The sequence below is a fragment of the Geotrypetes seraphini genome, chromosome 10 (assembly GCF_902459505.1).
Source record: "Geotrypetes seraphini chromosome 10, aGeoSer1.1, whole genome shotgun sequence".
Lineage (NCBI taxonomy): Eukaryota > Metazoa > Chordata > Amphibia > Gymnophiona > Dermophiidae > Geotrypetes > Geotrypetes seraphini.
In genome coordinates this window covers 109,092,771-109,105,765 of record NC_047093.1, presented here as the reverse complement: position 1 = coordinate 109,105,765, position 12,995 = coordinate 109,092,771, and the positions used below count along the sequence as shown (strand labels likewise).

The following is a 12,995-nucleotide window of genomic DNA, read 5'->3' as shown; positions in this document are numbered from 1 at the left end:
TTTATTCAGCACATTTCTTATACCCCACAAATCTATTTGCTACCTTTTTGGATATACCCATGATTCTTTTGGGATACACACCTGTGATGGCTTTCCACTAACCATTTGCTGCACAGAGAAATGATTCGTATTTATGTGCCATTATTTAGTAATATTTCCCAATGTTGTAATGTTCTATAGATCATGAATGCATGCTACTTAAATACAAGGTGGTGTGTAATTGTTTCATACATATCAAATATGTACTGTAATTTCTCTTAAGAGGCAGTGCTGGAGAAAACAAATGTCATACCTCTCATTCTTGCATTGAGATAGACTGGAGTCAGGAAAATTTTTTAGAAAGAAACAATTATAAAAGTTAAATTTTGAGCCAAAGAAGAGCGAACAAGCACAATATAGATGGATACTCTCATTGTTCATGTTGATTCTCTTCAGTAGTAGTACATGTGAGAATCTTAAACTTTTCATGTCCATTTTGTTTCTATCTTATGGTGAGGAAGTGCCATTTAGAAAGCTTGCATTGCCACTGCTCTACAACAGAACACATATAACACAGATAAAGCATGTGTTTGGGGGAGCTTGCTATGCTGCAACCCATACTGTACCTGGGGAGGGGGGGGGGGGGCAGGAAGAAAGGGAAGAGTGTGGACTCCTTTAGTCTCTGTCAAACATTTCTGTGTAATGTTTAAGTTTCCAGTCATGGCAATTTCACAGCAGTATTAAATTCATTTTTAAAAAAAAAAATTTCCACTGTTTTACTAGAAGACAATAATAAATTCCAGAGGGCACTGAAAAGTTATCTAAGTAAATTTGGTAGAAATCATTGGACTCCAGCATGGTAGTCCCTTCACTTTGTATGTTTACAAGGTATTAAAAAACATGCAGCAGTTACCTTATCAGAATATATAGACATGCGTGTTGTCAGACCAATGACAGGAATCCTGTAGAAGCCGGCTGTGTATGAGACGGGGGTTGGTGTTAGGTGGTCATTGGACGCAGGTGAATGGCTAACTAATATTGCATAGACCTGCGGGACACAGGATATAGCACAAAAATATTACTGCACATCACATATGTACAACAGCTGCCCTGAAGTGAGAACTATGGCCATGATTTTGTAAAAGACACCTACAATTAGGTACTTAGATCAGCGCTCCTAGCCGATCTAGGCGCTTAACTTAATTTTTTAATTTGGCTTAATTGGCGCTGATAATTGAAAGTGCCATTAAAAACCAATTAAAAATTAATTAGCTGGTAGGTGCCTAGCTTGGTAGGCACCTACTACTTCGATGTAGGTTGTCTATGGCGCCTACTGGCAAGAAGACATGGTTTGAGACAGATTTGGGGCAGAATTTGGGCATAGATTCAGTTACATGCCAGTATATTAGGCCAAGAAAACCCTTGCTTAATATACTGGCACCTAAGGTGTACATGCCTAGGGGTGTCTAAGTTGATTTAGGCGCTGGCAGGCATGATAACTTTGACTGACATGCGGTAGGTGCTGTTTTTCTAGGCACCTACTGAGTTAAGGCCAGATTCTATAAACGGTGCCTATCTGCCTTTCTCTTTAACAGGCAATGATGAAAATGAGCAGACAATGTGAAATTTTAAAACACGATGAAAGTGATCAGAGATGTATGTCATAAGATACTGTATACATGCTTAGAAAGGAGAATGGAAGTATCGGTGACTGGAAAGATTTCTTCTGACCTCTTGACTAATACAACGGGTAATGAAAAAGCAGCATATCTTTGGTGTACTATTAGGAGGTAATTTTATAAGGAATATGAATATGTAGAACAGCATTTTGCCCTTTCTAGTGGGTTCTTATAAAATGGTCTGGAGGCACTGAAGTATACAAAGTAGGCACACAGATACGAGGGTGGTTTAAAAAGTTTGGCAAATTATGGGATGGAATCACAGTTCATTAAGTCATCGATATCGTCAATGAGTATTTTGCAGGATTTGACAAATCCTATTTTTCCAACGGAAAGAAAAAGCTGGAAACTTGCTAGACTAAGGGGCTCATAATCAAAAGAGAAAAAAGTCCAAAAACCGGCCTAAGTCGGCACTTGGACGAACACTGTCCAAATACGTCCAAGTGCCGATAATAAAAACGGGTTTTGGATGTATTTTTAAATGACCTAGGCCTTCATAATGCTGCTGAGCAACCAAAGCTAAACAGGGCGTTTCAGGAAGAATGTCGAGGGCGGGAGTTGGATGGGACGTGGGCTGGCTTAGACTTAGTCGTACAGCATGTATAACCGAAAGTTTTACAGCCCAGGATTGACGGAACTTGGACGTTGTGACTTATACCATGTAAAACATGGTCTAAGTCACAAAAAAACACCTAAAGTGACCAGATAAGCACTGCAAACACATAAAACAGACCCCCACACACTAACCCAGTGATCACCGCCCCCCATAAAAATATTAATCACACCTTTAAAATTCAGCCTCCAGACCATCATCACCTGGCAGCCTGGCATAGGAAAACCTAGTCGTCCAGCACAGAGGCGGCTTAAGCCATCTTGAGGGTGGGTTAGGGACTCATGGAGAGGAGGACCCATGCCCATAAGCCCCTGTAATCACTGCATTGATACTTAAACATGTGCACTCCCCTATACACCCCCAAAACCCTTTTGTACTGCCATATAAGTGGCTCCTGTAGCCATAAGGGCTATTAGGGTGGTAGATAAGTGGGCCTAGGGCATTCTGGAAGTGGTATGAGGGGCTCACCATGACCTATAAGGGAGCTGTAGTGAGATGAAGACATGGCACCCTTTTTGTGAAGTTCACAGCAGTGCCCTGTAAGGTACCCCACTATTTAGGTGCCATGTCTGGGTGTTCAGTCCATCACTTTGCAGACCCCTCCCATATCCAGGGCTCTTCTAGGCGTTTTTGACTTGGACGAAAAGTTGGACGAAAATGTGGTATAAAGATGGATGAAAATGTGGTATAAAGATGGACGAAACAAAATAAATTTTGGACGTATTTTTCGAAAATGTGTCCTAGGCTGTTTTTTACTTTGGACGACTTGTGACTTAGACGTAAACGGACTTAGACGTCCCTTTCGATTATGTTTCTACCCTATTTTAAAATGTATAACCACATTGAAATAAATGATAAGGTGGTATATCATAATTTTAATAAACTTGAAACTATAACCCACAATGGAGACTGTTGTTTAACTAGTTTTTTTATCAAACTTTTCAAACCACCCTCATATGTAAAGGGCATTTCTTTAACTGGGCACCAGCATTGACATGCTCCGTGTGCATGTTAATGTAAAGAATACTAGTACTTATGCATATAAGTATATTCAAAATTGCCAGCCAGGTGCTTAATTGCTACTGTGTAACGGTGCATATAAATGATATAGTGTGTACATTTATTTATAATATTTCTATTCCACATCAGTTAGTTTTTAGGTAGAATGCAGATGTATAATAAAGATTATACTTTTCAGAAATGTTGATTCTAGTCAGTTGCGTAGCGAAGGAAGGAGGCGCCTGGGGGGGTGCAACTTGCCTTCCTCTCCTCCCCCTGCTCCTTCCACAACCCCCATGCCACACTCGCACCCTCCCTTCCCCCATACCTCTTGAGATCTTCACCAGCGTGAGCAGCTTATCCAGCCTACTGCTTGCACCGGCATTGGCTGTCTCTCTGATGTCACTTCCTGGCCTCATGACCAGGAAGTGATTTCAGAGGGGAGCCAGGTCAGCATGAGCAGTAGGCCAGAGAAGTTGCTCACACTGGCGAAGATTTAAAGAGGTATTGAGGGGGGGAGGGCTGAGCATGGCTTGGGGGGCGGAGAAATGCCGGCACCACCACCAAGATTGTAATCAGGGTGGTTCACCCGCTCCTTTACTATGCCACTGGTTCTAATGACTGATTATTACTCAACTACTCTTTGGTAATATGATAATGTGAACCACACAAATGGGTGGAGCACCCACTTACATGTATAAGTACTGTAAGTTATTCTGATTCCTGTTGGAGACTTGCACAGTCTGTGTCTGTATATGGCCGTTTGGGGGAGGATGGGCTGGGGAGGGCTTCAATGGCTGGGAGGATGTAGATGGACTCTAGTGAGCTTTGACGGAGACTTTAGGAGTTGGAACAGCTCCCACACTGTGGAATGCTCTCCCCACTGATCTTTGTTTAGAAAACTCTTTAGATAAATTCAAATCCAAACTTAAAACATTCCTCTTTAAAGACGCCTTTACCTTGTAAATACTATTTCCTTTGAAATTCGATTATCCTTTACAGAATTCGTAAGGCAACCAAAACACTTTTTTTTTAAAGCGACCTCCCCAGCCTAATTGTACCTCTCTCTCCCATTTCCCTCTTTTATTTTTATTTTCATCTCGATGTATTTATTATCTTTTCCTTCCCGTCCTTTCCTAATGTATCATGTACGTTCATGCGTAAATGTTTCCCCTTTTGTTTTTAGCTTAGCCAAGTTTTTATTCTTTTTTTAAAACTTTTACTACATAATTATTATAAACCGTTTAGATACCTGTATGATAAATGGTATATCAAAAATAAAGAAAACTTGAAACTTGAAATCTAAGAACAATACCGGGCAGAGCTTTGGATTCCTGCCCAGAAATAGCTATGAAGAAGTAGGAAAAAAACCCAACAAATTTTTAGATTGCATCAGGTTGGGCAGACTGGATTCGGGTCTTAATCTGCCGTCATCTACTATGTTTTATATAACCAGCATATAGCTAGTGTAGTTATGGGCATGTAAATGTATAGCTCCTTGATACTGGGTTATGCTAATATCCTATAATGGAATCTGGGCACTCTGATGCCATTATAGAATAGGCTCTCACTATGCAGTGCAAGGGTATCTAAATGAAGGTTTCCACTTGAAGAACAACTCTTGTTGAGGCTAATTTAATAACAGAGTGTCTAGGTTTATAGGATAATAAGCACTTAGTGGTAGCTTATTTTATAAAGATACTTAGGCACCTAGATATTTTTACAAAATATTAGCAAAAATGCTTTGGCAATCACACTTAAATTGTGAGCCCTGAATTTATGCCTGGGCTTGAGGAGTAGTGGCTCGTGGCCAGCAAGGGGTGCTGTTTATGGGACGATAATGGAATGGATGTCGGAGCATGATAGTGCAGTATTTTTGTGAAGTTTTTCTACAAAAGCGCCAGTTTTTCATATGATTCTGGGTAATTCTAGTTAGAGACAATTCTGTGTCAGCTAAGGACCACGCCCAAATAGAAGTGTACGGAAAAACAGGTGAATAAAAATTTAAATATAATGTAGCTAAGACCAGAGAAAAATATACTAAGGATTAATATAAGGGAAAGCATAATAATATCTGTTTATGTACTTTGCTGTTGAGCCAAATCATGGTGGACATCATGATTACATGATTACATGGAATCCAGTTTGGGTTCTTTGTGTGTACTATATCTGTCCTGTCTTCGGCCACCATCTTGGGCCAGTGAATAGTATTCTGTCTTCTTTGTCCTCTCTGAGTTTTTCCCGCTCCCAGCAGCGTGGTGTTAATTAACACCAGATGTGCTTGCTTTACACTGGTAGAGAAGGATAGCTTGTCCCCAAACTGAATTGGATGTAGTTTTGAATGAAAATTATGATTTATTGAATGTACGGAGGCTTGGCCAAGCAAAGTATAAATGAAGTGTATGACTGTGTTGCTTTGAAAAAACATATTTTATATATTTTAAACCTGAAGAAACACTAAGGAAAATCCTAAGGCAGCATCTGGAAGTAATTAGAGTCAGTCTCAAGAATAGGAAGGAGGGGCATTGGAAGCCCATGCTTCAGGGAGATGGGGGAAGACTTGCCCCCCTTCTCCAGAGTAAGGTTTCTGTGTAAGGCTATGCAGTTTGAACCTGTCAGTTTAGGAAGAGTTTTTTCCTTTAGGGCTGAGAATTTCTCAGCACCCTGTTAATAATTGTAGAATTCTCTTGAATAATGTTATAATGTTAATTCAGAAATCAAAAGTAATTTTCTAAAACTGTATAACTTTTAAACCTGGAGGAATGTTTCTTTGTCCAACTTTTAAGACCACCTCTTTGGTGAATTGTCATTCGTTGTTATACTGATGATGTCACTGAGCTAAAAGTTATATAATAGAATGAAATGAGATATGAAAACGAGACCGTTAGGAGAAGGCCAGCATTTTGGCCACCATAACGATCTCCCATTAGCGCAACGTTAGCAATAATGCTGATGCTTTTGAGCTCATAATGGAAAAATAGAAACAATAATTCAATAAATCTTGGTTATAATTTTTTTTAAAAACCTTGCGCTGGTGTCATTTTGCATGTATTATTATTTTCAAACCGGAAGCTTTCACAAAGGCGTCGATGTCCCTGGCTCAATTGGCGACCGCAGCAGGACCTCATTCGACACCTTGAAAAAGCTTATAGGTTATTCATAGGAACTCTAGAGAGTTTCGCATGGTTGTGAAACAAAAGTTAGTCACGTTATCATTAGATGACAGGTTGACTGGCTGCGCAGGAATATGGCGGAAATTAGAGACAAAACGGGACCGGAAAAATGGAAAATTGTGAGTATACGCCTGTTTAAAGAAAATAAAAAATAAAAAAAAAAAAAAATTATTAAAAAAAAAAAAATTATTTAACAATAAGGAGCATGCTTGTACATATGTAAATTAATGTATGATATGTGTGTATGACGTTAATGTAAAGTAAGTTAAGTGAAAGAAAAAAAAATTTAAGGTAAAAGTGCCCAGTAGAGAGCAGGTCTCCTCTGTGAACGTGAGAAAGCCGGCAAGTTTTTGCTTGTCTGAAGTAAGCTACACATGCTGAGATAACAGAAGTTACTGAGTTTGAAGAGAAAAAAAATATATTTTCCTGCTGTGTGTCGAAGCTTTGTCTCTGAACTAACTTTTTTCTCTCTGTGAAAAAGAAAACTGTCCGTTTTAATCTGACTTTGTTTGTTTCCCTCGCTGTCCCGTCTCTTTGTTTGAAAAAACGGGCTGAGGGCACCCCCTCCTTCTTCTTCTCCCTCAATGCATTTCAGGCCTGTCTGAAGTAAAGTTAACTAGTAGCTATTGTATTGCTAATTTGAAAAGGAAAAATTTTTGTGTTTCTCAGCTTTGTCTTTCTAAACTCCAGTTTCTGTCTCTCTCTGTCTTTTTTGCTCTGCCCTAACTTTTTCTCTTGTCTCTGGAAAAAGAAAAATAAAGTTAATGGCTTCCCGTTCCCTTGCTGGTCAGTCTTCTTTGTGTGAAAGAAAGAGACCCCCCACCTTTTTCCTCCCTCGATGCCTTCCACAGAGCTATCACGTGAGCTGGAAGGCGGGCTTTTTGAGTTTCTCCTTTGTTCACTACCAGGCAGAGGGGAGGGGGAAGGGGGAGGAAAGAGGAGGGGGGGTGAAATTCCACAGCATGGAGGTTCTTTGTCTGCAATTCTACGATTTTTCAAACACAGGTATCGATTTAAAATTCTGTTTTAACTATTAGCTAGCATAGGAATTTTTAATTAAGGATGTGTGAATAACAGGATCCAGAGGAGGATTCAATGTGGTCTCTCTCTGATCAAACTTTACCAGCCTATAACAGGGAAATGCATGCTGTTTGGAGTTCCGATCAGCCGGTATGTTGATGAAAAGTTTCTTGTGAATTTCTAATTTGGGTTAGTAAAGCACGAGCATGTAATTCAATTGTTTTGATGTCGAGAAGTTGAATATGTTGATTTAAGAAAAAAAAAAGGGGGTTCTGTACGCTGAGATCAGCGTAGTGGGAGATCAGAGTTTGCATAGCTATGTGATTCTTGCTGTGTTGAGAACAATAGAGATATCTTTGCTGAACTTTTTTAGTGTTTAGAAGACCATGTGGGTTTGCATCCCAGTAAGAATAAAGAGTGAATGCCACGTATTTTTAAAAGTTGTAAGAGTGTTGAAAGAAAAAGAAATGTAGAGTCAGAAGGCATCAGAAAGTGATATTTAAACGAGATGGTTAAGTGAAAAGGAAAAGAAAGTTAAATGTCTGGCGGTTTCAAAGCAGGGAGATAGTCTGTAGAACGAATGTACAGGAATGTGGAAAGAAAGCTTGTGAAATGTGTTAATTCCCTGATTGTAAGGGATCTGCTATGGAGGAGTTCGATAGGGAAGATGGGAGAAAAGAAAGAATTCTGCTGGACTTGGGAATGTATTCAACAGTGAAAGGATAATTTTGTGGAAAAGAAAAAGATTTATTCCAAAAAACAGATACCATGCTTACAAGAAAGATTGTTCTTGTGAGCAAGCAAAGCAGTGCATGAGAAAAAAAAATTCCTGCCTTTGTAGTTTTATCTCAGTGTTTCAAATTAGTTTTGAATATGAATTTTTGTGCCCCTGCATGGTTTATAAAGTATTTTTAAAATTGTGCATTGCCTGAAATGTACGATTAGGGAGTAATTAAATTTAAATGCATTTTCAAAATTAAATTTGGGAAGTTTAATATAAAAAGATTAACAAAAATAGAGGTTAAGTACCTATATGTTTTTGAAAATTAAAATAAGCATGAAACAAAGGGCTTGTTAACCTTGTTAACGGAAATTAATAATTATAATACACTTTTATGTAAGTGGATGAATTCGGAATTGAATTTTGCTTAATTTTTACTAGTAAGCTCTTCAGGATAGGAACCTAATAAAGAATATGGATTGAGAATAATTCCCTGATGTTAGGGAAAAGAAAGTCTAATTTTACCATGTAGAGAATGGATCTGCATGTTTAAATTTTCCTGTGGCCATATTTGGTACCACACAACCCTGAAAAAAGTCTATTTAATCTGTGTGTTTTGTGTTTCAGTTAAGAAACTTCCTTTGAATCTTTTCAACAATTCAGCACAGACTCTGCGATGCAAGAACTAGCACTGTTTGCAGAGGGGAAAACGTGCCATGTGTTTCTTTTCTTTGTTCTTTTGTTAATGAACATGTGCTTTCCTTCCAGGATTTACATTGCCAGCAGTACCACATTCCACCACTAGAGCTGTGGAGAACACAGAGAAAAATTCTGAAGCTGAATTTTCGGCGGGAATTTCAGTGTTCCTTTGTCTCTGTTCAACTAATTAGATATGCTTTTTGCAGTTGTAATAGTACAGGTGTGTTCCCTTGGGCAACAGAAAGAAAGACAGAACACAAGCAATTCCGTAGTTACAGAACAGACGAGCTTGAATTCTGAAAACGTTGCAGCATGAACTTTTTAAAGCCATGATTTAAATTTCACTGAAATTAATTTAGAGATTCCGACCTTACAAGTTGCTAAAACTATTTGCAAAAGACATTTCTGGACTCATAAAAAATTTTGAAAGAAAAAAAGACTATCTTAAACCACGTTACTTTAAATCACTTCATTTGAATTAGGTTTCTGAACTTTAATTATGCTTTTGCATAATTCAATAGGCTTATTATGATATTGTGTTAACTGTATTTTCTTTATCATTGTCTTCATACATTGTTCTCAGAAAATATTTTGTTTATCCTGTATTTTAAATTTTATTTCATATGACTGTATTTCCATACACAGTGGCAGCTTCTAAGCTGTTACACAGTGCCACAATATTGTTTAATTGGGTTTAACAGCTGATATCATCAGTCCTTTTAATGATTTTAATTTAAATTTAGTGCATTATCTGCACATGAGTTACATTTCCATATTAAGCATATATTTGGTTTTCTTAACACTGTGCATTATTTTACACTTTATTGATTTAATTCCAGGGTTCTATAACATAACACATTTGAGCATAGGGACCAATTAAATTAGGTAATACTGAGGTTCTCTTTATCTTAGGGAAATCTAGGGTTCTATTTTTCTGTAACTATACTTTCTCTAAATTTTCTGACCTTTTTTAACTTCAAAAGTATTTGAGTTTCATGAATACCTCTATGAATAAATCAACAGACGTCTCTGCTCTGGGACTGTACTTGCACCTAGAACAGACACTGTCTAACTACCACTGGAATGGTAAGTTTCCTGTATGGTATGGCTTAAGCAGCAACTTACATAAATGTACACTTGAATGGGTTTCATCTAGAATAGTGGATGGGATATGCTTGCATTCTCACTAGAGAATTCAAGTACGCTTTGGGTAAGATTTTCTAGGCACCTGCCTTTGCAGGCCTAGGTAGTACATTTTTCTGGCTTTTGCTATCTAATTGGCATTAAAAGAATATACTTGCACAGACACACACTGATCCATAAGAAGAACCGTACCCAAAGTAAACCCCAGCGCCACAGATAAGACCACGAGCTCAATTCTGAATATTACTTCATAAATTCAGTAATATTCAAGAGGGGATTGAGGAGTAGTGGCTCATGGCCAGCAGGGGGTGCTGTTTATGGGACGATAATGGAATGGATGTCGGAGCATGATAGTGCAGTATTTTTGTGAAGTTTTTCTACAAAAGCGCCAGTTTTTCATATGATTCTGGGTAATTCTAGTTAGAGACAATTCTGTGTCAGTTAAGGACCACGCCCAAATAGAAGCGTACGGAAAAACAGGTGAATAAAAATTTAAATATAATGTAACTAAGGCCAGAGAAAAATATACTAAGGATTAATATAAGGGAAAGCATAATAATATCTGTTTATGTACTTTGCTGTTGAGCCAAATCATGGTGGACATCACGATTACATGATTACATGGAATCCAGTTTGGGTTCTTTGTGTGTACTATATCTGTCCTGTCTTCGGCCACCATCTTGGGCCAGTGAATAGTATTCTGTCTTCTTTGTCCTCTCTGAGTTTTTCCCGCTCCCAGCAGCGTGGTGTTAATTAACACCAGATGTGCTTGCTTTACACTGGTAGAGAAGGATAGCGTGTCCCCAAACTGAATTGGATGTAGTTTTGAATGAAAATTATGATTTATTGAATGTATGGAGGCTTGGCCAAGCAAAGTATAAATGAAGTGTATGACTGTGTTGCTTTGAAAAAACATATTTTATATATTTTAAACCTGAAGAAACACTAAGGAAAATCCTAAGGCAGCATCTGGAAGTAATTAGAGTCAGTCTCAAGAATAGGAAGGAGGGGCATTGGAAGCCCACGCTTCAGGGAGAGGGGGGAAGACTTGCCCCCCCTCCTCCAGAGTAAGGTTTCTGTGTAAGGCTATGCAGTTTGAACCTGTCAGCTTAGGAAGAGTTTTTTCCTTTAGGGCTGAGAATTTCTCAGCACCCTGTTAATAATTGTAGAATTCTCTTGAATAATGTTATAATGTTAATTCAGAAATCAAAAGTAATTTTCTAAAACTGTATAACTTTTAAACCTGGAGGAATGTTTCTTTGTCCAACTTTTAAGACCACCTCTTTGGTGAATTGTCATTCGTTGTTATACTGATGATGTCACTGAGCTAAAAGTTATATAATAGAATGAAATGAGATATGAAAACGAGACCGTTAGGAGAAGGCCAGCATTTTGGCCACCATAACGATCTCCCATTAGCGCAACGTTAGCAATAATGCTGACGCTTTTGAGCTCATAATGGAAAAATAGAAACAATAATTCAATAAATCTTGGTTATAATTTTTTTTAAAAACCTTGCGCTGGTGTCATTTTGCATGTATTATTATTTTCAAACCGGAAGCTTTCACAAAGGCGTCGATGTCCCTGGCTCAGGCTGGACAGGCCTATAGTACACATGGTGTGATGAGCAGACCAGTGTCTGTTCCCCAGCAGTGCTAGGAATAACGAAGCTGAGTAGAAATTGTGTTAAGGTAGTGAGCAGATAAGGGTTTAACCACAGGTGGGATAAGATCCATTCAGTGACCTTTCTATATCTTGATCCTCTATAAAAATAGGAGAAAAAGCTAGTAGATAGACTGGACTAAACTGTCAGGAGGACTAGACTTCCTTTGAGTACCTGGGGGTTAGAATCTGGTGGCACGTGAAGGAGAGAAGTTAAGCCAGGTGATCTCTGTCAAGAGTAGAACACACGGAGCAAAATGGAGGGGGCAGAAGAAGCAACGGGAAGGGAGAAGATACCCCTACAAGGGAAGGGAGAAACTGCCCAACTGCTAGCCATCCCATTCACAAGAACAGCACAGTCAGTCATTTCCCAGAAGCACAGCCTAAAGTAGAGCAGTGAGGCCAATGGGGAGGCAGGACAAAGAGAGTACCCAGACTTGATCCAGAAGCTAGAAACCAAGGGTAGAAAGGCACTGTGAGTACAGATGGGTTGTTTCTCTGAAAAAGTACTGATTTTAAAACCTATGTATTAGGAAAGCTATTGGAGACCACTTGTAAATTTTTGTGAGTAAAGTCCTTCTAAGCATTTTTCACTTTTTTTCTCTTAAGATGTAACAAAAATGGAGAGAAACTTATGTTACCCAGAGGTGAAATAGCCCAGGTGAGGGAGATGGGTTCCTCAACCGGTAATGTTTACAGAGTACTAAGGGAAAGGTGTTCTAACTCTCTGCATAGGACTAAGTGAAAAAGGTGCAGAGATTAGGGAATGTGTGAAATGGACTAATAAGGCTATCTCACATGGAATCAAGCCTGTTCAATTTAGCTGAAGAATTGTAAAGTTCTCTGAGACAGATGCAGATTCAGTCCAAAGCAGATGGCTGTCTGTTTATTATTATGCCAGCAGTCTGGGTTCCAAACCCAGGGTGCTTCATTATAAAAGTGTATCAGGAAACCTGTTGAAGACTTGTCAAGTTAAGATCTTTAATTATTAAACATTATTATCCAACTTACCTGGTTGTGAAGACTGTTGAATTTGTAGAGCAAGGTTATTCAATTCTGGTCCTTGAGAGCCACAGGCAGGCCAGATTTTCAAGATATCCAAAATGAATATTCATGAGAGAGATTTTCATACTAAGGAGGCATTCTCATGCATATTCATTGTGGATAACCTGAAAACCTGACTGGAAAGGGGGTACTCAGGACCAACTTGGGAGACCCTATTGTAGTGCTTTGAAAGGTTACGCTTCACAACAATGGCAGCAAGGTTAGGATTTTCAAGGACCCCATGAATAGTGGATCCTAGAGCT

General features: G+C 38.7%; 1 protein-coding gene across 3 annotated transcripts in view; it reads right to left on the bottom strand.

The window, feature by feature from the left end:
• The window catches only part of GRIN1 (glutamate ionotropic receptor NMDA type subunit 1), a 415,565-nt gene that overhangs the window by 384,321 nt on the left and 18,249 nt on the right, over positions 1–12,995 (bottom strand). For all 3 annotated transcript variants that reach the window (XM_033960212.1, XM_033960213.1, XM_033960211.1), the window contains exon 2: positions 893–1,027. In XM_033960212.1, the coding sequence (XP_033816103.1) occupies positions 893–1,027 (135 nt within the window). The remainder of the gene's footprint in view (positions 1–892; positions 1,028–12,995) is intronic.